At 39.9% G+C, this 24,507-nt stretch overlaps 1 protein-coding gene across 8 annotated transcripts; it reads left to right on the top strand.

Moving 5' to 3' along the window:
* Positions 1-175: 175 nt before the first annotated feature.
* On the top strand, positions 176-23,661 carry FAM111A (FAM111 trypsin like peptidase A). Of its 8 annotated transcripts, XM_073016003.1 has the most exons (7): positions 177-281; positions 1,393-1,523; positions 1,647-1,696; positions 9,019-9,138; positions 9,253-9,360; positions 13,986-14,103; positions 16,864-23,661. In XM_073016003.1, exons 6-7 carry the CDS (start codon positions 14,023-14,025, stop codon positions 18,616-18,618), a joined length of 1,836 nt encoding a protein of 611 aa, XP_072872104.1. In that variant the 5' UTR covers positions 177-281; positions 1,393-1,523; positions 1,647-1,696; positions 9,019-9,138; positions 9,253-9,360; positions 13,986-14,022; the 3' UTR covers positions 18,619-23,661. The 8 variants fall into 8 exon arrangements, with proteins under 8 accessions (XP_072872100.1, XP_037855204.1, XP_037855203.1 ...); XM_073015999.1 differs by lacking the exon at positions 1,393-1,523 and having other exon boundaries at positions 176-281; XM_037999276.2 differs by lacking the exon at positions 1,393-1,523 and having other exon boundaries at positions 176-281; positions 13,947-14,103.
* The last annotated feature ends 846 nt before the right edge of the window (positions 23,662-24,507 follow it).

The following is a 24,507-nucleotide window of genomic DNA, read 5'->3' as shown; positions in this document are numbered from 1 at the left end:
GGTCATCCAGACAAATAGGGAGGGTGGGCGGGTTGGCGCGCCGTCCCTAGGCCAGAGATGAGTCATTTACATCCAATGAGAGAAAAACAGCCTTCAGAGACTCTTCGTCCATTGGCCAGTGAGAGTGTCAATTCCCAGGCTCCTGCCGCGCGCCGGCGCGCCCTTCTAGGCGGGAAAAGTTCAGCTGAGAGCTACAAAAGAGCAGCCTTTCCGGCACCTGCGAATCCAGAGCGGTGGGCGCTGACTGGCACGTGCACTGTGTGGACAGACTCTCCGGTTCTGTGAGTGGTTTTTCTTTTTCTGGGTCGGACCGGGAGTTCTCTTAGGGGGATGGCTGACAAAAGCAATAGGCAGAAGGACCTCAGCCCAAAGTCAAGGAGGTTTTGGATGGGGAACTGGGCAGCCGCCAGTGTGGTAATTCCCTTCCCCGCCCCTCAGCTTCAAAGACCAAGAGTTTTACTCCTGAAAAGATATTTGGAGATCGTCTGGGTTTTCCTGAATCTCAAGAGGGTCGTTTGACCCTGGTGGGTCCTATCCCTGCCCAGTGCCGTTCACGCCCATAGAACGAGACCAGGTTCCGTTAAGTAGAGCAGAACCTATTCACTGATCAAGGGATGGAGTAGGGGAGCTCCTGCTCAAAGTGCCTGGGGTGTAGTGTGGGGGTGCTTCTTAAGGTCTTTCAGGGCACATAGTTGGAGAGCAAGGATTCCTGGAAAGAGGTGGGGCTTTCCAGAAAGCGCTGAGTGCGGCAGTGTCGTATTTCCTGTGCACGCCAACACTACATGTACCTAGCAAGCTGCATTTCTCCCCAGGGCAAAGATTTAGGTATGGTAATTAGCAACGATTCAGGTTAGGGGAGCGCTTCTAAGTTCGTTTCCATCTTATAGCATGGTGGTTACTGACATCCAGTCTCTGTTTCTGTAAGCAAGCACAGCTTCAAGCACAGGTGACCTTCATAGGTTCTGGGGCTTATGGAAAGCATTGAGGTCATCCTGCGGTGACAGAGGCAGCTGTTCAAACAATGTGGTGCGCGTTTGAGAGGGGAGTTGCGGGGTGAGGCAGGTAAAAGTGCAGATTCCACAGCCACACCCCGACATACAGAATCAGAGTCTGTGAGGGTGGGATCTGGAATCCTTTTTAAAAAGCTCAGAGGAACCAATTCACACGAACAATACAAGTTTGATCTGAGCCAAAGTCCTTAATTTAGAAATGAGGAAATGGGGATCCCTAAAAGGGTTACAGGGAGAGGGCTGGAGGAAAGTTAGACTATGACAGTTTTAGGGTGGTTCTTTCCTGGCCTTGAGAAGTTTTCTCAGCTGCTGCTCTGATCAGTACACAGCTGGAAGCTTTAGGGCAACCCTCTTCGTATATCTGGAGTTCCCTCTCTTGCAGGTCTCCTGCCAGGTCTGTGGCCTATGACCTCTTGTCACCCTGGTCTCTCAGCTTTGTCTCCTCAAATCTGGAATTCCAACTAGCTTTGTCTTGCCGCCCTTCCTTGCGACAGTGGCCTGGAATCCTTCAAGGTAGTCTGCTAATGTGGATTATCGGATGCATTTCAGTTGTCACTGTCCTTAATTGTCATGTCCAGTTCCTTGCAAACCATGGTTTCATATATTTTGCTCTTTTTTGTTTTGTTTTATTTTCAGACTAGGGGGAAATCCGGTCCCTGTTACTCCTTTTTGGCGAGAAATTCAAGGTAATGACTTTTAATGTTTCTGACTACCAGTTCTATCATCTCTCTCACTTCTGGACCTGTCTCAATTCATTGATATTTCCAGTCATTATGGGTCATATTTATCCACTTTTTAAGTGCTTGCTGATTTTTTTATTAGTTATCAAGCTTTGTTAATTTCACAACATTGGGTGCCAGAAATTTTTACATTCCTGTCAATATTCTTGAGCTTTGTTCTAGTACCTTGATATTTTACATGGAAACCATTTTATACTTTCAAAGCTTGCTTTCATTTTTTAGGTGGGACCAGAACTAGTGCTAATTTTGTCCCACTATGGAAGAAATACCTTTCTGATACTTCATGAATTATGAAGTTTTCTAGTCAGATTTTTGTGAACTGAAATTATACACAGTCCTGTATGAGCCTCAGAAATTGTTACATCTACTCCTTTTGGGTAATTCTTTTCCTGTTCCTTTTCAACGGTTTCATTCCACCCATGCATTGACCAAGCTGAAATCTCAAGGGATACCCACTGCAGATCTCTGATACTGTGTGCTCCTATGGCTCTCTTCTCCCTAGTACTCTGTCATACACGTTTCAGTCATCTTGGCCTCCCAAAACTCCCACCTTGTCTTCTCAACTCAGGGAAACTGTGAGACTGTGCCTGTTTCTCCTTCCTAAGATATGCCTTGGAAACTGCATATAGTAAGCTGAATGTCCATAGGGCTTACCTCATATGATTTTCTTCTCAGATATTAGAGATGAGGTCCCACACCACCTGATGTCCAGTGTTTGAAAGTGGTTATTTCATAGATCTTGTTTTTTGGGGGTTTTTTTTAGACATTTCACGTGGCAGAATAAATTCAATCCTTATTTCTCCATCTTATCCACTAGTAGAAGTTAGTTATATTCTCTTTGAACTCATCATGAATTCCATGAAGACTGAAGAAAACAAGTCATTTAGTGCCACGGGAGATGACCAAAGGACTAGACCTGAAGTTTCAGAGGTGTGTCTACTTTTTTTACAACTCCCCACAGGAGTGATAGTCTAACCATAGTGCCATATGAGGTTCTTGGAGATAAGTTCTTAAACAATGGTAGTTATAAGTCTTTCTCTTAGGTAGTTTAAAATATATTTGGGGAGCTCATACACATAAGTGCTTGTGGAAAGCAAAATGATAGGGTATGAGTTAACAGTGCTAAACGTGTCTTAAGACAACAAGATGACTAACAAACAATATAGGCACTTAAAATCTTGGAAAGTGTAGACAGGCAAAAATAATTAGCTAATGTTTACTGAGGAAACACTGTAGGCCTGGAATTGTGTCCCATTATATTGATTATTCCATTTAACAGTTAATAGAACTATGCAGTAGGTATTATTATCATACTTATTTTACAAAAGAAGAAACTGAAGCTCAACTTGCTTATAGTTGCAGAAGTAACGGACTTCAGAGCAAGGATCTGAACCTAGGCCGTCAGAATGCAGAGACTGGTTTTTGACCCACACAATTTTGCTCAAAATATGCAAACTGATAATACTAATTTGAGACATAAACAAGTGATTTTGGAGTACAGAGAGAAGAATGCTTAATTCAGACTTAGGAAACTATAGCAGTGTCATATGAGAAATGATTTATTAATGAATAATAAATCTAAAATTGTCAAACTCATAGGTGTAGAAGTGGTTGTTGGGCTGGGAAGAGCGGAAAATGGAGGTGTTAGTCAGGGGGTACATAGTTTCCTTATACAAGGTGAATAAGTTCTAGGGATCTGTACAGCCTGGGTGCCAATAGTTAACACTATTGTACACTCAAATTCTTGCTAAAATGATAGATCTTATGTTAAGTGTTCTTATTACAAAAATAATAAGAGAGCAGGAAAAGACTTTGGGAGGTGATAGGTTGATGGCATAGATTGTGGTGATAATGTATCTCCATACTCATCAAGTTGTATACATTAAGTATGTACATTAATTATGCATTTTGTATGTCTAACACTAATTTATTTTTTAAAAAGAATGAATGACATTTCACTAGCGTATCAAGGATGAAGGAATGGCCTGAGTATAGTCATGTACACAGGAAAACATATTTGGGGGACAGGATAGCTTTATTTGATGGTGTATAAGGAGAATTCAAGAATGTGGTAGGCAAATAATGCTTTCTGTACTGATAAGGTAGTATGGTGCCAAGATCACAATAGGCTTTATATCAATAAGAGCTTTCCATATTTCCAGTAGAAATATTTTCTAATTGTGAAACAATAAAATGGACTCATTGGCTCACATGAGTTGACATTCCAGAATTCAGCTGAGCTCTTCATTCAGTGGTATACAGTTTCTTTAAGGACTTGTTTGTGTGTTCAGTTCCTATGTTCTACTTTTCTTGCTATCCCCTGGCTGGCTTTCTGCATAGTGACAAATAGAGCTGCAGTAGTATCAGGTGCTTTACTCTCCCAATAATGAGTCTATCCTGGTTTCCTGAGGAAACTTCTCTTTGCCAGCTAATTGTCCCAACTTAAGTAGCTCACCCATTTCAGCACAAAACCTTGTGACTGAGAGGGCACATATAGATATTCTTACGCTAGCATGAATGCATTTCCATACATGTATGGCTCCTAAAAAGTGGGAGAGAGGTAGAATAGCTTTCTGGAGAATAGCTGCAGTATCTTTTTTTTCTTTGAATTCCATGTGTAGGTCTTTGGATTTTCTTCTATAAATAAAGGAGACGTGTTTACAGACTTTATCTTTGTATTGCTTAGGAGGAGTTATTCAATTCACTTTGGACTTTGTTAAGTTAAATATTAATGTTAAAATGTTTAGGGCTATTTTGTTCAAGACAGTTGCCACTAATCACATGTGATTATGTAAATTTAAATTTAAATTCAACTTAACTAAAATCAAATAATGAAAAAGGTGAATAGTACAAATTCTCAGTTACATCACATGTTAAGTACTTAAGAACAACCACTTGTGGCTGTGGAATTAGACAGTACAGATGTAGAACATTTCCATCACTGCAGACATTCTATTGGGCAGTACTAGTCTAGAGCATCCAATGATAGAACAGAACGAGGGTATAAAACTGCCAAACTATTTGTCTGGAAAATAGAACAAGAGGGAAAAGTCAAAATAAAGGAGGCAACAAAGCAAGGGAATATAAATTTAGAAAAAGTGGAAAAAGTAGAAGATACAAAAAAAGTGATAGAAATGAACACAAAAACCCCTACACCCAATTGTCTTACAGATTATTTGAAAGGCTTTAACTTTTATTGTTTCCTTTAAATTTATTTATTTCATAGACAGTAAAATTCAATCTTTTTGGTATACAGTTGAATGGCCTATAACAAATGCCTACAGTAATGTAACCATGACCAAAATCAAGAAGCAAAGCCGTTCCATCACCCTAAATAATTCCTTGTGTGGTTCCATCACTCTAAATAATTCCCTGTTCTCCCCACTAATCCCCTATTCACCCCAGTCCCTGGCAACCACTAATTTCTTCATTACTCTAGTGTTGCCTTTTCCAGAACATCATGTAAATGGAACATACACTGAATCATACCCTTTGAGTCTGGCTTCTTTCACTTCGAACATTTCACTTAAGTGTCATAAGTGTTGTTCGTGCATTGATAGGTTTTTCTTTTTATTGCTGAGTAGCATTCCACTGTGTGAATGTATCAAAATCTGTTTATCCATTCACTCACTGAAAAGCATTTGAACTGTTTCCCATTTCGGGACTTTGTATATAAAGCTGTTGTGAACATTTTCATACAGGTTTTTGTATGAAGATTAGTTTTCATTTCTCTTGGGTCCACCTAGCAGTGGAATTGCTGTCATGGAAAGTTATGGCATAACTTTTATAGGAAATTGTCAAAATGTTTACAAAATGGCAAAATGGCTGTATGATTTCACTCGCTCGCTACCAATGTATGAGAGTTCCAGTTGTTTCATACACTTTTCAACACAAAGTTTTTCTGATTTATTCATTCTCATAGGTATGTAATGGCATCTTTTTGTGGTATTAATTTGCATTTCACTAATGACTCATGATTTGAGCATCTTTTCATGTGTTTATATCATCCACATATCTTTGGTGACGTGTCTATTAAAATATTTTGCCCGTTTTTATCCTGGTTGGTTATTGCTGAGTTTTGAGAGGGCTTTACATATTTTGGAAACAAGTCCTTTGTCATATTGCTTTTCTCATAATATTTGTGATAATTGCTGATATTTTATCTCTGTGTGGCTTGTCTTTTCATCCTCTTAGTCCTGTTTGGGAGGGAAAAGTTTTCAACTTTGATGAAGTTCACTTTCTCTATATTTCTCTTTGTGGATCATGCTTTTGTTTTTTACATCAGAGAACTGTGCTAAATCTAAGATCACAAAACATTTCTAAGTTTTCTTCCAGAGTTTTGTAGTTTTAGGTTTAAGTCTGCAATTGATTTTAAGTTTTATTTATTTTTTGTATGGTGCTATATCTGGATCAAAGTTTGTGTGTTTGTGTAAATTGTGTGTTAATTGTGTAAAAAAATTAACACAATTGTGGATGATTAGCATCTTAACAATGTTGAGTCTTCCAATCTTGAACAAGATATATTCTCTATTCATTTTGGTCTTGTTTAATTTATTTTGCTGCTGGGTACCTGGGAGAATAGGCAAACCTGGTGGATGAAGGCAGAGCAGGGAGTGGGTGATTGAAGGGGCAATGTGACTGGTGCACTGTTCTCTCCAACGTCACCAGACAAGATGAGAACTAGAAAGATCAGAAGTACAAGGCACAAGTGACAGAGGTTAGTCATCCTGACATCATACAGCTTTAAGATTGTCCAGAGAACTGTGAGTGGCTCCTCCTAGCATAAGTTTAATGGCCAAAATACCTTATTAAAACTTGTTTGTAGACTTTAGAATGTGAATTTTATTTGGTTTAGATCTTACTAAGCTATATTTTGTAACTGAAATTAATACTTCATTTTTGCCCAAAATTAGTAGAAAAAACAATAGCCAAAGTTTGCTACAGAGAAATAAATGTCAATATTAGACTTTTTTTTGAAAATGTAGGGAACTGTAGTTAGTAATATAAGTTAAGAAAATGACAAAGATGTCAGATAATGAAGAAAAAATGTGACAGTAATCTTTCATCCAAAAAAAGTTATGTTCCTATTGCCTAAAGCCAAAATGTATTTCACTGCAAATATACATAAAGTTTAAGAATTGTTATTTTATGCCCTTTCAGCAGTAAGCCAACACATAACTTATCATGCCATAAACGTTTTTAAAAGAAATATGATTAAAATTATACAAAATGACAAAAATTTCAGAAAGAATGTTGATAAATATCTTGGTATATAGTAGGTTTAGTTGCACAGATATTAGGTAGAGGAACATGTTTTATATCTTCTATAATAATAACTTTTTATTATTTCCTTGTGCACTAATATTTTAATATATCAAAATCATTTTAATAACCTTTCTAGTAAATCTCAACTTCGTAGATTGAAAACTTTTTTAAAAACTTTATTTTTAAGTTTAGTGGTACATGTGCAGGTCTGTTATATAGGTAAACTCATGTCATGGGGGTTTGATGTACAGATTATTTCACCACCAAGGTATGAAGCCTAGTACCCATTAGTTATTTTTCCTGATCCTCTCCCTCCTCCCATCCTCCACCCTCCGATAGGCCCTAGCGTCTGTTGTTACCCTCTGTGTGTCCATGTGTTCTCATCATTTAGCTCCCACTTATAAGTGATACTATGCAATATTTGATTTCTGTTCCTGCATTAGTTTGCCAAGAATAATGGCCTCTAGCTCCATCCATGTCCCTGTATAGGACATGATCTCATTATTTGTTATGGCTGTGTAGTATTCAATGGTATACTGAGTTTTCTTTATCCAGCCTACCATTGACAGGCATTTAGGTTGATTCTTTGCTATTGTGAACAGTGCTGCAAGGAACATATGTGTTCATGTGTCAAAAGAATGATTTATATTCCTTTGGGTGCATACCCAGTCATGGGATTGCTGGGTTGAATGGTAGTTCTCTTTTTAAATCTTTGAGGAATTGCCACACTGTTTTCCACAATGGTTGAACTAATTTACACTCTCACCTAGTATATAACCCTTCCTTTTGGAAACAAATTTTATCAGTATATTCAATTCTTAACACCCTTGTTTTAGAATATTTTAAGCCTATTGTCCTTTAATCACCATTTGCTTACACATTGAAATGTAAAACAGGCAAAAGAGAAAGAAGGAAGAAAGGAGGGAAGGAGGGAGGGAGAAAATTGAGAGAGAAACAAAGATAAAAGAAAAAAGAGAAAGAAGGAAGGAAGGAAGGAAGAAAGAGAGAGAAAGAAAGAGAAAGAAAGGAAAAGAGAAGAAGGATGGAAGGAAGGAAGAATAAAAGAAAAAAGAGAAAGAGAAAGAAGGAAGGAATGAAAGAAGGAAAGAAAGAAAGAACGAAAATTGTCTCCAGAGTAGAACTCTTGGCTGCCATTGTTTGGATGCTGGGTACTAGCTGTGATTACGCTTTCTGAATGTAGGAATGCACAGATTCCAAAAGTGAGTATTACAGAAAAAGTCAGCATTCAAATGTTTTAAGTTTACTCTATCCAAACCCCAAAGAACCCACAGGAGATGAAGCAGTAATTTTAGCTTCCCTTGGTGTATTGTACATGCATTTAAAGCCAGTTCCTTCCTCCAAATTCCCACGTGTTTTGTAGTTACCAACACACCATTCGACCCTACCTGTTTATATACATCATATAGTCCTCTGTCGATTGCATAAAAGTCGTCCCCTTTGTGACTGTAGTCGCCTTCTCCAATACACATCTACTCAGAATGCAGGTTCTTAAACAGCAGGCTGCCTTGAAAACCCTCTCCAGTCTTCTTTGATCATCAGCTTTCGGATGCATATTCCTAGAGCCCATATCATCTTCTTCATCACTATCATAAACGTCTCCACATATTGGTGAACGTTTGGAGAATCGATTTCTGACAAGGACGTTTACTCTTCCTGCATCCGCGGCTTCTTAGTGATTTTGTCGGAGTGTCCAGGCCTATCGCATCTGCTGGGGATGCCGCCCCCTGGGAAATGCCTGCATGTCCCCACTTACCCAGCTAGCCTCAGCGCCTCCTGTGGACTGCAGCAGATGGCGCGCTGCAGACCCCGGCCTGGTGCCTCCGCGCCTCCTCCCCAACCATGATGTACAGGCCAGGACAGGCATGTTCTTGCGCCCCACCTCCGCTTCCCGCGCGCGCGAGACTCAAGCTGCTACAGTGGCTCTGCCGCCAACGTCCCAGCTCCTCCCACATCTGAGTTTTGATTTCCTGCTCCCTCTGCAGCCCCGCCCAGGCCAACCTACCCGCGACTAGGACGCTTTCGCTTTTGTTCACATTTTCCAATACTCGGGACTGGGGAAACCCGGAGAATAGAAGGAGGCAAGGACCGCCTTGGGCAGCGAGGTCAGTGAGACAGGGTCCTGCTCGCGGCGTCAAGGAGGAGCGCTGTGGGTGCGTAGGATGGGTGCGCTCCCTCGGCCTTGCCTTTCCAACCACCCTTTTTTTGCGTGCCACCAGGTATCCCCACCGCAGCCAATCAGCTTCCGAAGTAGGTGAGTTGCTGTCTAAAGAGAAAGACAAACTCCAGTATCTTTCAGTCCATTGGCCAGACGCGCCATTCCCCAGGTGAGTTGTTTTTTGTTGTACTCGTGTAAAAGAAAAGTTCAAGGGAAGAGAACAGGCTCAAGTCTGCTTCTCACGCTGGCTCTGGGGATTAGGAAATTCAGAAAGTTTTGATTCAGACTGGCAGTGCTGTCTGATATAAACACAGCGTCAAGTACTGCACGCTGCAGCTATCTGAGGCCCCCGAACGGCCAGTCTCCCCGCTTTTCCAGTGGTCCATAGAAGCAAAAGAAAGGAGAGACAGAAGAGGGAAGAGGTGCGTGGGAGGTTTAGGCTGATTTAAAAGTGAAAGAAAGTAACCAATTGGTTCGCAGACAACCTTAAAAGGCTGGCGATTCAAACCCCTAGCCCCACCTGCTCCGTTTCCCGCCCAGCTGGAGCTCTGGAGTCTTTGCTTCCTCAAATGCGAGCGGGACCTGCACTGAGCGCTGGATTCCAGACCCAGTGCTGGCGAGGCGCGGAGTGAGAGAGCACACAGGGCGCTGGGGTGTTCCGCGGGGCACGGGCGCGGCCCTGGGGGGCTCGAGTCCCTACTGGGAGGGGAAGGAGCTGGGTGCCTGGAAGTCAGGGACTGACAGCGCCACCCATCTGGGGAGCCGGGAGGACACAGGTTTTATTCTGGTGGTGCTGTAAGTCCCCTTGTGTGCGGGGTCAGGGGGAGGGAGCGGGGCGGCGTGGTAAGATTGGAAGAGGCTTGGAGTTGGCCTGGACCCCTGCCCTTGCCCCTGGAAAGGCAGAAAGTGGGGGCTGGGGTGGGGAGAAGCAGGAAGAGAGGGAGAGTGAAGGAGGGGAGGAGAGGGAGAGAGGCAGAGAGGGGGAAGAAGAGAGGGAAGGAAGGAGAGATTGAGAGACAGAGAAATTCCTAAGGGGAGCTGTCAGGTGGGCTGGACATGGGCCCCAGGCCGCACTGCTTTATCCCTTTGCTGTAGGAAGCCAAGCAAGTCATTTAGGTAAGTAGAACCCTGACCTCAAGTATAAAACAGGGGGTGGTATAGGATAGCTAAGAGTTCTTTATATTTTGATATAATCTGATTCATCCTGGATACTGGAAACAATGTAGGAAAGAGAGGATATTGGAGTGTTTTCTTAACCTCTTGCCCCTTTCCACTGTGATTGCTCAAGTACATGCAAAATTCATGTTTCTTTCTGCCCATTTTATTTTCTTTTTAGTCTGTGTCTATTAATCACTCCTAAAGCAGCTGGACCCTCTCTCAGACTTCATAAGATGAGACTTCATGAACAGACACAGTGAATCCCTAGATTTTCTTAATAGTTGGGCAACAAGTTCTTGCATTTAAGGATGTTGCAACATAGACCAGTTCCGCAATTATATATTTTCTATTTTTGTTTTCCTAGGTTCTCTGCTGTTTAAAAAGTACCCCTGTAGTGAGTGTATTGATATTGATAACATTTACATCACCTTTTTATTGATTATTTACTGGGCAACCTATTACAGTTTTAAAGGCTTTGCATGCTCTCTCTTTTTATATATATATACACACACACACACACACACATACTATGTATAGATAGATTGCATATATATATATGTATATATATATAGTGTGTATGTGAGAGGGAGAGAGAGAGAGAGAGATGGCATCTTGCTCTGTTGGTCAGGCTGGAGGGCAGTGGTATGATCTCAGCCCACTGCAACCTCTGCCTCCCAGGTACAAGCCATTCTCCTGCCTCAGCCTCCTAAGTAGCTGGGATTACAGACACCTACCACCATGCCCAGCTAGTTTTAAATTCTTAGTACAGACAGGTTTTCACCAGGTTGGCCAAGCTGGTCTCAAACTCCTGACCTCAAGTGATTCATTAGCCTTGGCCTCCCAAAGTGCTGGGATTATAGGCATGAGCTACCGTGCCCAGACCACAATGTATTTCTTAATCTTCATAACAAGGTTGATTCCCATCTTAGGGTGAGGAAGATAAAGGAAGAATAGTTAATTAATATGCCCAAGGTCATGCAGCTAGTAAGTGGCTACCTGATATCAGAACTCAGATGGTCTTATAAGGTCTAACATTATTTTAGCACTTCCATATTCATTATCTCATTTAGAATCATTGCCTCTTTTTACAAACAAGAAATTGAGGCACAGAAAGGCTAAATGAATTTCCTTAGTCATTGATTGACAGTAAACTAGAAAGCCAGGACTCTTGCTCCATAGTGGAATGGTTACCAGAGTAAACGTAGCCTTTAGATAACTTCCATTTGACAAGAAATACAGGGGCTAGAACATAAGTTAAACAATGACATGAGGAAGCAACCCAGGAGGTGAACATTCTCTGGAGACAATTTCTCTGTTCTCTTCAACAAATCAATGCTTTTTCTAGAATAAAAGAGCCTTATAAGACATATAAAGGAAATTGTGTACTTCAGTTGGATCTTAGTATGAATAAATCAGTATTGTGATTATATAAGAAAAAGTACGTAATTTTTAGAGATGGGAAGTGACCATTAGCGTTTAAATGTCATGATGTTTCTAGCTGTAACATAAATCATCTAGTAAAATAAAAGGATGGTGTAAGGGTAGCCAAACCCAAGTTCAGCAACTCACACCTCAAAGCCAAACATCAGAGATGAGAGTTGGTGGGAGGAAAAGCAAGTTCCTTCAGAGAGCCAGCAAACTGAGAAGTTGGCAGACTAGCATCCCAAAGTACCCTCTTAAGTGAGTACAAGTTTCAGGCTCTTTATGTTAAGGGCATGGGGAAGAGAAGGGATTTACAATCAAGAAGTGACCATTGACTGCAGGCATCTGAGCACCATCAGGGGTCCAAGAAGGTTGGGAATATCTTTGTCCTGATGTTCCAGTGAGCCCAAGCATTGATTTGTTGAAGAGAAAGGTAAGTTGTCTCTATAGAATGTTGATTTCCTGGGCTGCTTCTACATGTTGTTGTTTAACTTATGTTCTAGCCCCTGTATTTCTTGTCAAATGGAAGTTATCCAAAGATTATATTTATTCTCCACATCACAACCCTCCTATAAATTTTTAACAATGTGTAGTTGTTTACATACTTTCCCTTTAATCCCAGAGTTAGTTTTTAAAACTACATGTTTTTGCGTGTTATCTCACTGCTCTAAAATTAACCTCCCCTCCATGCATGAATGGGTAAAGGCCCCGTGAACAAAAATAGAGTTAGTTATGTTCTTTTACTGTTTCACTGTTATATAAGTTGGCAAAAATGAACAATTGTTAACTATGTGATAGGTATGTACAGGTTCATTATACCATTCTCTCATTTTCTTCTCTAATAAATTTTTCATAATAAAAAGTCTTGAAAGTATATTCTCTGAGTTGTATGACCTTGAGTAGAAGTTTAAGCTCCCTGGGTGTTCCAGCTCTTTGCCAGTAAAATGAGATGATAGTACCTATCTCATAGGGTTGTAAGACTTACATGAGGTAGTTGATGAAAAGCATTTAGAAAAGGGCATAGTATACTGTATGCCTATTCCATTCGTTTATTGAATGTACCTTTAGAAATGTATCTTTTTGAAGGGCCTGACATGTCTCAGACATAGTTTTTAGATATTGAGGTACTAAGGACAGACATGGCTGCTGCCCTCAATGGTATTTGTTTTTCTAGCGTTATTTATTACTATTGAAGATGTCACTATTTTATTTAAAGTTTGTTCATCCTCTTCTAGGGAGACATCAGAGGAGAGATAGAAGGAAAAATACCTCTTTAAACAAAAAATCTAAAGCAGCAACCTAAGGTTTCTGACTATCATACCTGGCACACTTTCCAGATTTCTTTCTTTTTTTTTTTTTTTGAGACGGAGTCTCGCTCTGTCGTCCAGGCTGGAGTGCAGTGGCGCGATCTCCACTCACTGCAAGCTCTGCCTCCCAGGTTCAAGCCATTCTCCTGCCTCAGCCTCCAGTGTAGCTGGGACTATAGGCGCCCGCCACTGCACCTGGCTAATTTTTGTACTTTTTTTTTAGTAGAGACAGGGTTTCACCATGTTAGCCAGGATGGTCTCAATCTCCTGACCTCGTGATCTGCCTGTCTCAGCCTCCCAAAGTGCTGGGATTACAGGCGTGAGCCACCGCGCCTGGCCCCAGATTTCTTTTTAAAATCTCATTCCAAGTTTCTTTCATCAGCTCTTTCCTCACCACTTTCCTGTAATTTTATCTTCTCTTGCCGTCTTCATCTTAAATGGAGACCAGATTTTAACATCAATGTAACTAGAACACCTTTTTGAAATTTCCAACTGAAAATTATTATATTATTTATACCTGCATTTGAATTCCATCTCTGCCACATAGCTCTGGCCTTGGGCAGCTCGTCTACCTTCTCTAAGCTATACTTTCCTCATCAGCAAAGTGTAAATATACCTAATTTGCATAGTATCTATAGGAATTTGCAACTAGAGATAATTTTCATAAAGTGTTTAGTATAATTTTCATGAAGTGCCTGACACGCAGTATTCTGGAAAAGGGAGCTTTTATTGTTGAGGTGATTATAGTTGGTGAATAAACTATCTATTTGCTAAGGTACCATCTCCAGGGAGAGCAAGGCTGGAGCTCAAGGGGAAAGATGGGACATAGGACACCAGCTAATCTTTTCCTCTGTACAATTAATGACAGCTTTGAAGATACTGCTATAACTTGAAAATTTGAAATTAGTATTTCAGCTGAACCATCCATTCATCTTCAAGCCATCATGAGCTGTAAGAAGCAGAGGTCACAGAAGCACTCAGTCAATGAAAAATGTAATATGAAAATCGATCGCTATTTTTCTCCGGTATGTCTGTAAATTCTACTTATGTAATCTAGTCATCCCTTGGTATCCATGTGGGATTTGTTCCAGGATCTCCCTTGGATACCAAAATCCATGAATGCTCAAATTATTCACATAACATGTCATAGTATTGGCATATAATGTATCATATCCTCCTGTATACTTTAAATCATCTCTGGATTATTTATATTACCTAATAAGAGGTAAATGCTATGTAAAATGTTGATATACTATATTGCTTAGGGAATAATGACAAGAAAAAAAGTCATGCATGTTTAGTTCAGGCACACTAGTTTTTATTCCCAAAATATTTTCAATCTGCAGTTGGTTGAACCCATAGATACAGAACCCACAGATACTAAAGCCTGTTTACCAATATTAGACTTACCTATCCTTGGCATTGGGTTTTATAGTTCTTCTTGCCAAGAAATTACCTTGAGTGTTGGAAATATTAAATAACTAAAATTGTCCTTACTTATTTTATCCTTTCTATTTTGGGGGTAGCATGGGGAAGGGAGTTGTAATACAACTCTTGGCTATATCAAAGCAGTCTTTAATGAAAAACTATTTTAATATTTCTTGAATAACAACAAAAACTTCAATACAATATGTTACAGTAAACTATGTAATAATACAAAATTAATGCAATTTCATAGCATGAAAACATATACCATTCCAAATGTGGCTGATCTATTCAATCATAATTATAACCCACATTTGAATACAGTTTATAAAACAATTTTTTGATATATTTGTTCTTACCATAACCTTGTTAGGAAGTCAGGAAGGATTCTGACAAATCTTCAATTTGTTTATTGGAGAAGAGGGAGCAAGTGAGTTGTTGCTTAAGACAGGAATGAAGTAATGACATGTAATTGGGCCTTTTTCTACTGATTGGGCTCTGTTATCATATCAAACAATTGTATCTTTCCCTGAGTCTAAAATGCTCCTTGAATTTATCAAGAAAAAAGTTGAAGAATGATAAATATTTGAGTATGCAGCTTACAATTTCTCAACTTGTTTTGTTTTATCCTGGTTCTGGAAAACTAGAATATCCAAGTATCTAAAAAGTCTAAGGCAAACTTAGTTATGTTTTTCTCTATCCTATTCCATGACAGAGCTAATTACTATATCCTATTCCTCTTCCCCTTTCAGAGGTGTCTATGTCTGCCCAAGAATCACTTTAATAAATAGGAAATTTATCATAGTACTCCAACAGGGTGTATGAAAAGATGTTTCTGATAGCCTTAGGCTGAAGGGATGCTCTTTGAGAATTCATATGTGTGCCCAAGGAAATCTGTATTACCTTAAGTCCCTTTTATTTATTTTTGATCTGGAATATTAGTATAAAGAAGGAAAACAAATGTTAACATGTGCTAGTCATTGTGCTAGGCATTGTCATACAATGATGCTACACTTAATCTTTACAATATTCCTGGCATTGTTATTCCCAGTAGCAGTAAGGGGCATTGCTGGCATATGGACCCATATCTGCTGGTACCCATGCCATGATGAATATGACTTGGGAAAAATGTGTTTTTTAGACATAAGAAACAGACACTAATTTTTCATCGAGTTTCTACTATTTGATTAATCTTCTTTATTTAATTCCGCTCCCCACCTTCACCCCTGTTTCTTAAGATAATGCCCTACAAAAATGACAATCATAAATGCAAAGTTTACCAAAAAGAATATATACACTAGTCCAATGGAAAAAATAATTGGATTAGGAATTGCAATTTTGATACTCTATTTATCGGTTATCATGTGGCCCTAGAAAAGACGTCTACAAGAAAAACTTTCAGTGCCTTAGTTTCTCCATCAAAAGGACAGATAAGTCATGTTTGTTCCTCCTTATTTTATAAAATTTGGGGATTAGTTGATGTAATAGAGAAAATAATTTGAGTTCTTTTCATGCTATATGCTGGGTGAATCAAAGTATTTATTGTCACAAATAACTATATTATAACCAAATGATTAGTTAAATAATGATTTTGTTTAATATGTAATGCTTATAATAAATTGTGGTAGCCTATTGCTGAATTCAGTATTTCAAGAACAATTTTTTTGCTGTAATTTATCATTGTCCTCAGGAAATATAAAAATTATATAGCTAAAGATAATAATCAAGTCCTGAAATAAAACTATTTAAAATACTAGTGGACTTTTTTTTGGGAGGGGTGATGGAGCAACTCTTGTTGCCCAGGCTGGAGCGCAATGGTGCAATCTCGGCTCACTGCAACCGCCACCTCCCAGGTTCAAGCGATTCTTCAGCCTCAGCCTCCCGAGTATCTGAGACTACAGGCGCATGCCACCATACCTGGCTAATTTTTGTATTTTTAGTGGAGACGGGATTTCACCATGTTGGTCAGGCTGGTCTCGAACTCCTGACCTCAGGTGATCCACCTGCCTTGGCCTGCCAAAATGCTGGAATTGCAGGCGTGAGCCACTATGCCCGGCCGCTAGTGAGCTTTTAAGAATCTCTGTTTTAGAGGCACCTGGGAAAAAAATCTGTTTCTTCCCTCATATTTTTCATAAAAATACACTAGTGTAGTAGTATTGAGAGTTCATCTGACAGATGTTATAGGAAGCTAAGCTTTCATTTTGGATCCCATGTCAAGCAGTGATTTAATTCTATTCACTGGCCCTTTTTGATTAGTTCTGAGTTTCTTATAGGAATTTTGTGAATTGCATACCTGAAAAGAGAAACAAAAGAGGAGGGTTGCATTCAGAGTTTTAAAGTATCTTAACATTTATTTTTAGGTCTCTAAAAAGCAACAGAATAATTCCAGTACTTCTCAAATGAGGTTGGAGTCTAGAGGAGGCCCAAGAGACGTAACTAATACCCAGGCTCAAGAATTCCATTCACTTAAGAAAAATCCAGAAGACCAGACTATGCCCAAAAATAGGATAATACTTGTTACCTTGGATGTAAACTACAGGAAAAACCAAAATATGAAACATGAGCTCACACATAGTGAGAATGGTAGCTTATATATGGCTCTCAACACTCTCCAGGCTCTCAGAAAAGAGATAGAAACTCACCAAGGCCAAGAAATGCTTGTGCGTGGCACAGAAGGAATCCAAGGGTACATAAACCTGGGAATGCCCCTCAGTTGTTTCCCTGAAAGCTGCCACGTGGTCATTACGTTTTCCCAAAGTAAAAGTAAGCAGAAGGAAGATAACCACGTATTTGGCCGGCATGACAAAGCATTGACTGAATGTGTCAAATTTTACATTCATGCAATTGGAATTGGGAAGTACAAAAGAAGGATTGTTAAATGTGGGAAGCTTCACAAAAAGGGGTGCAAACTCTGTGTTTATGCTTTCAAAGGAGAAACCATCAAGGACGCTCTGTGCAAGGATGGCAGATTTCTTTCCTTTCTGGAGAATGATGATTGGAAACTCATTGAAAATAATGACTCTATTTTAGAAAGCACCCAGCCAGTCGATGAATTAGAAGGCAAACACTTTCAGGTTGAGGTTGAGAAAAGAATGGTCCCCAGTGCAGCAGCTTCTCGGAATCCTGAGTCAGAGAAAAGAAACACCTGTGTGTTGAGAGAACAAATCGTGGCTCAGTACCCCAGTCTGAAAAGAGAAAGTGAAAAAATCAAGGAAAACTTCAAGAAAAAAATGAAAGTAAAAAATGGGGAAACATTATTTAAATTGCATAGAGTAAAGTTTGGGAAAGTAACAAAAAACTCTTCTTCGATTAAAGTAGTGAAACTTCTTGCACATCGCAGTGACTCAGTTGGGTACTTATTCTGGGACAGTGCAACTACGGGTTGCGCCACCTGCTTTGTTTTTAAAGGATTGTTCATTTTAACTTGTCGGCATGTAATAGATTACATTGTGGGAGACGGAATAGAGCCAAGTAAGTGGGCAGCCATAATTGGTCAATGTGTAAGGGTGACATTTGGTTATGAAGAGCCAGAAGGAAAGGAAACAAACTACTTTTTCGTTGAACCTTGGTTTGAGATACATAATGAAGAGCTCGACTATGCTGTCCTGAAACTGAAGGAAAATGGACAACAAGTACCTATGGAACTATACAATGGAATTACTCCTGTGCCACTTGGTGGGTTGATACATATTATTGGCCATCCATATGGAGAAAAAAAGCATATTGATGCTTGTGCTGTGATCCCCCAGGGTCAGCGAGCAAAGAAATGTCAGGAACATGTTCAGTCTAAAGAAGCAGAAAGTCCAGGGTATGTCCATATGTATACTCAAAGCAGTTTCCAGAAAATAGTTCACAACCCTGATGTGATTACCTATGACACTGAGTTTTTCTTCGGGGCTTCCGGCTCCCCTGTGTTTGATTCAAAAGGTTCATTGGTGGCCATGCATGTTGCTGGCTTTACTTATAACTACCAAAATGAGACTCGTAGTATCATTGAGTTTGGCTCTACTATGGAATCCATCCTCCTTGATATTAAGCAAAGACATAAGCCATGGTATGAAGAAGTATTTGTAAGTCAGCAGGATGTAGAAATGATAAGTGGTGAGGACTTGTGAGAATTTAGTCTGTTAGATTTAAGGGAATGACTTATGGAGTTATTTCATAGACATTGATAATGGTTTTCTAAATTCCAAAATGGTCATCTTATCAATAATAATAATAATAACCGTTTTCTATCTGCCAAACATTTTTCTAAGCACATAAAGAAATTAGTCCTAAAAACACTCTGAGATAGACTATAACTTGCCCAGTTTTTTGTTTGTTTCTTTGTTTGTTTTGTTTTGTTTTGTTTGAGACTGAGTCTCACTCTGTCGCCCGGGCTGGAGTGCAGTGGTGCAATCTCAGCTCACTGCAACTTCCACCTCCCAGGTTCAAGCAATTCTTACACCTCAGCCTCCTGAGTAGCTGAGATTACAGGCAAACGCCACCACACCCAGCTAATTTTTTTTATTTTTATTTTTATTTGCATTTTTAGTAGAGACAGTTTCACCATGTTGGTCAGGCTGGTCTCGAACTCCCGACCTCGTGATCTGCCTGCCTCAGCCTTCCAAAGTGCTGGGGTTACAGGTGTGAGCCACCACGCCTGGCCAACTTGCCCTATTTTAAAGTCAAGCAATGTGAAGAATAACAAGATTAAATAATAATCAGTTTCATGACACTAAAAGTCTTACAATCATTGGGTTTTTTCATCTTTCATATCTTTGCCTAAATTCATTTGCTACAGTGCAGGAACCAAAACTTGTTCATCTCATGATTCCCTACATCTGACATAAGGAAAATAAGTGCTCAGAAAAATGTGCAGGTCAATCAGTTGCAAAAGTTGGGGCTGCAGTTGATGCTTACGTAAGAGCTAAATGCTTGATTAGAAATGATCTCAAAATCTTTTAGAATTTTCAAAATCCTCATATTACTGAAACTGTCAGAATATATGGGTCCTGAAATTCCCATATTTATAGGCTATTGAGGCAAGAGATATCTTAAACATCATATTACTTTATTTAGATTTCTACTATTTCGATTATTAATGTTATGTTTTTCTCATTGTTTTACTTCTTCATGGTATTATGAAGACTGTATAGATGATTCAACCAAGCCTGCAAATCTCCCTCATTTGGAATTCCACTGGACCCATTCTGTTTTCCATTGCCATTGCAATGCTACTAAAGCCATGCAATATCAAGCACCCTCCCTCTAGGTCCAGGGACTATAACAGAAGGTGGGCATGTAGGATTTTAACGGCTGGTTTCAAGGGGTGGAGTGTAGGAAAACAGCCTGTTTTATTGCAAGAGTGATGTCATCTTGAAGTGTAGCTGGCACGATGACTGCTGTTTGACTCCTGCATACCAAGATATTCTGCAGCAATGTCTTTAAACAATGCTGATAGTGCAGATAACCCCTCATAAAGATGCTTATCTAACCTCCCCAGTGGTCAAATGTTTCACAAGAAAGTCTGAGATATGACCAGCTACACGTTTTGCCAAAAATGCTTGCTATATAAAGGGTACTTTTGGGAGGGTGAGTGCCACCATTTAGTGGCTGCTAGAAACATTGCTTCTGTTTATAAGTTCCTATTAAGTGTTTCTTTCTGAGAAACCATATTTGTCAGCCTCTTTGTTTGGCCTCTCAGCTTCTTTGGTCTTTGGGGATAGGTTTGCACAGACCTGCTCACCGTGAAACACCTGGTGACTTTTAATGAAGAATGGTATTAGAAACCAAGATCTAGGCACTAGATATGCTCATCGCTGGTGGGGTGTTGTTTCTTTTAGGCCCCCTTAGCTGACAGGGCAAAGAAATATTTGTGTGTATATTTACCCATATATGTATATGTATACATATGTATATATGCCTTCCTTATCTGTAAATTCCAACTCCAAACAGAAGCATGAGATGCCTGCCATCCCTCACACATTCACTTAATTGCTTAATCCAACTATACATATATAGCAGTGTCAGAATTGTTAACCTCTACCTCAATGGGAAATAATTTTATCAACTAGAATACAGTGCCAACATGCAATTTCCTTGCTTTTAGTCTTACATATTCCATTCATTCCCAAAGTTATTTCAGTCACCCTCTTGTTTCTCACCTCCTTCAGTGACGTTTTATATGCTTATAATACAGTCATACATACATATAATAGATTTTCTTGTCATAGTTTGAATTCTTTCCTTTGACCCCATGACCTCCTAAATGATATTTTAATGTGTATCCATTGATTCACTCTGTGCTGTAAAGTTCTATGGGTTTTATCATACAGAATAGTTACATTACCCTAGAAATCTGTGCTTCACCTATGTATCCCTCATATCCCTCCCCTCTCCCCTGAACCCCAGCCAAAAAAAAAAAAAAAAAAAACTGATCTTTTTACTATATGGTTTTACATCTTCTAGAATGCTATATAATCAGATTCTGTTTATATATTTAGTACATTTTCCACATTTTTCCTTTTTGTTGTTGGTGGTGACTTTTCTGCTTAAATGGGCCCCATTCATAAAACTGAGGTTCTGTCGAGTGTTCCCTAGCAACAGATGGCTCCGATATGCCTTATAAAGAAAATGTATGTATTAGATAAGCTTTTCAGACATGAGTTACAGCATTTTTGGCTGTGAGTTCAATGTTAAGAAATCAACAATATATATTAAATAAGATGTCTTTTTAACAGAAACACACATAAAGCAACTTTATGTACTGACTTTGATGAAAATGAAGATAATAGGAATTTAACACTGTGTTACTCCTAAAGGCAATGCTTCAGTATTTGCTAATTCAGTATTTGCGGCATCTTTATAACTACCACAATAATGAGAATTGACTGTATCATTTCAAATATGGTTTCAAGCCTAGTGCCTCTCTAATCATCACAGAGACTTAAACTTATGTGACTTTACTGTTTATTAAAACAATTTCTGACATATTTTCTTAATATCCATTAGAGCAGATATTATTACACCTGTTTCCTGTGTGATAGGGAAGTATAACTAAATTTTTGCCCAAATCGGTGGTACCTTGGAAAAGACTGGGACTTAATCTTGAAATGTAGCTTATTGTTCTTTCTCCTAACAGCTGGTTCATCAGATCCAGACACTACTATGGCCATCCTTGCATCTGAAGTACACCTACCTTGGATCACTTAAGAAATATTATAAGCATTTCAGAATGTAGCAAATACCTTTTTCTGATTTTCTCTTGTCCTAGTTCTACAGACCAGGTAGCTAGAAAATGCAGCTTAGGCCTGGATTTATCGCCACTCACTCATCCAATTCCCGGTTACAGAGCTAACCCACTATCACATTCTACTCCAGATCTCTCTGAAATGGTATAGTGGACGGAACAAGGTTGTTGTGAGTTTAACTGTGCCTGCCCCTAAGGGCAGGCACTATCCTCACCCTATATACCTGTAAATGTGACCTTATTTAGACAAAAATGCTTTGCAGATGTAATTAAATCAAGATTCAAGAGATGAGATCATCCTACACTGGGTGAGCCCTAAATACAGTAACGAGCATCCTGATAAGTAAAGAAGAAACACAGAGGAGAGACCCAGAAAGAAAGGCCACGTGAAGATGGAAACAGAGATTGGAGAGAGACGTCTACAAGCCAGGGGTTGCCAGGGATTGCCAGAGGCCACCAAATGCTAGGAGAGAGGCATGGGACAGGTTCTCCTCAAAACCTCCAGAAGGAACCAACCCTGATAACATCTTGATTTCAGACTTCTGGTCTCCAGAACTGTGCTGTAAGAGAGTAGATTTCTATAGTTTTAAGCCACCAAGTTTGAGGTAATTTGTTATGAACTTGGTGGCTTAAAACAATTTATTCTCTCACAGTCATGAGAGGACAGAAATGTATAACCTGAAGTCAAGGTGCTGGCAGGGCTGTGCTTTCTCCAGAAGGTGCAGCGGGGGTAAGGATGAGGGAATTAAGGGTCTCCCATTGACCTACCTGTTAATGAGTCTGTGTGGCTAGAGGTAGAATTGAAATAAGCCACCCAAATGATTCTTTGAGTAACTGAGTTACTCATGTGACTCAGTCTCCTCTGGGCAGGAACAGGAAGGATGCTCTCATGACAATGGAGCAGCAAGCCCCACAGCCCAGCAGAAAAGCAATGTGATTGTGACTACTGAGTGAAGAATCCCTGAAGTTGAAATACATGGTGTCAGCAATAAGGACCTTGCTATTTGGTATATAGCTTCAGGTGAGCAAAAAAGTTTGAAATGTATTTGACTGAATCCAAACTAGTCATTCAAAACTAAAAATGGATGTAGCCGATTTCCTTTCCCTTTGCCCCCCTTTAACCCATCCCTTCCCTTCCCCCTCAACCTCAGCTGCTTTTAGAGACAGATAATTAGAATGCAACTGAGATCTCTGTCCCCAAATGGGACGGAGGCCATGCACACCTGTGTGCATATACTGGGGAACTTCAGGGAGGGAAAGGCTCAAGCTTATATCTCTGTTGGATTCAGGTGCCCAAGTCACCATCCTATCCTGTCCTGTAAGAGAACAAGATGTTGGGTACAGGAATGGACAAAGGCACCAAGGACTAAAGGATGGAGCTGAGGCAGTGTGCATAGGGGTAGAAAGGGATCTCTGGGCCTGGGTGTTCACCAAATACTGAGAGATGCATGGAAAAGAACTGACACTTGTGCTTAGATTCTGACCCTAGAGCAAGGAGCTAAAGGAGGGAAAAGGCTAGCAACCAAGTTTTCTTCCCTCTTTCTCTACTGTCTTCCATTTGCCACCCTAGCTGTCCTTTCCCTGTCACCCTGAACCTCCCGGGGCTCCTAGACAGGCACAATTGTTGGAGCCTGATTTTCATTATGCTCCTATAGGAGGAAAAGCAAATGAATTCAACTGATGGAGTTTAGGTATGATTTGCTGTGGGAGAAAGAAAGCTAAAGTAATGTTATGGATGGAGCTCCTTGGGCAGATTCAAGATACCGTTGTGGAATGATGTTGCGTGCCTTCACTTCCTCATCTCGCGTCAGAGAGAATCACCCTGTTCAGCAACTGCTTTCTGTGGGACATGTAGATCATCCTCTCAGTTTGTTTCCCTGTCCCCTCTCAGTAGTCTAGCAACAACAATATAGACTCTTCAAAAGAATGGGAAATCCCAGCTTTGCTTAAATACAGAAGCACTCACAGGCCATTTTCTAGGACAATATTGCCACCTACTGGAAGCAGCCACAAATACACACCAATAAAGGCAGCCACCACTTAACCTGCTGCCAAACCTTTGAGATCCACTGCCTGACTCAAGGAGGCCTCTTCCATCTGGCATCCCTTTTTGGAGATGGGTCAACTAAGACTCATTGACTAACAAAGGGAGAATCCAAAAGTCAAAAAAAGCAGTTAAATGAAAATGATATATTCAAGAGCTCAGCTGGGGTGGTCTTGGCATCATATTGGTTTTACAAGAAAAGAAAATGTCAGATGCCTTTCTGGGTGAAGTGTTATCTCCTACTTTGTCATCTGAATTGTGTTATTTTCCTCCGATGAGGGTTTACTGTATCCTCCTGACACAGAGTGAAATCAGGTCATTAAGATCTGATTAATAATCAGACCTCTTAATGATCAGATTTCAGTCATGGATAAAATCAACTTGAGACTCAGTTGCAGAACGTCAAGGCTCTGTCTACCTCTGGTTGGCTTCGCTTCTAGACTGTAGCCTGGAAGGGCCCCAGCCGAGGCCTTGGGATGTTTACTAGTGTCCTCCCACTTCCTGCCTTATCAAATTCAGAACTCCAATTTTTATCTCCTCAGCACTGTAAATCTTTAGGGCACTCTGCTCCACTTTTCATTGGATTACTCCAATGGGCACAAGGCATGAAACTTAGTGCCATCTTTAAGGATCTAAAGGATACAGAAATGATGCTCCCTGTCATGTATGCATTTAGTTCATCAGTTGTGGAGAATGACCGTTCACTATCACAACCAATTGGTGTGCCCA

Source organism: Chlorocebus sabaeus, chromosome 1 (genome assembly GCF_047675955.1).
Source record: "Chlorocebus sabaeus isolate Y175 chromosome 1, mChlSab1.0.hap1, whole genome shotgun sequence".
NCBI lineage: Eukaryota > Metazoa > Chordata > Mammalia > Primates > Cercopithecidae > Chlorocebus > Chlorocebus sabaeus.
Note: the sequence above shows the minus strand (reverse complement) of the source record. Positions and strands in the feature narration are given on the sequence as shown.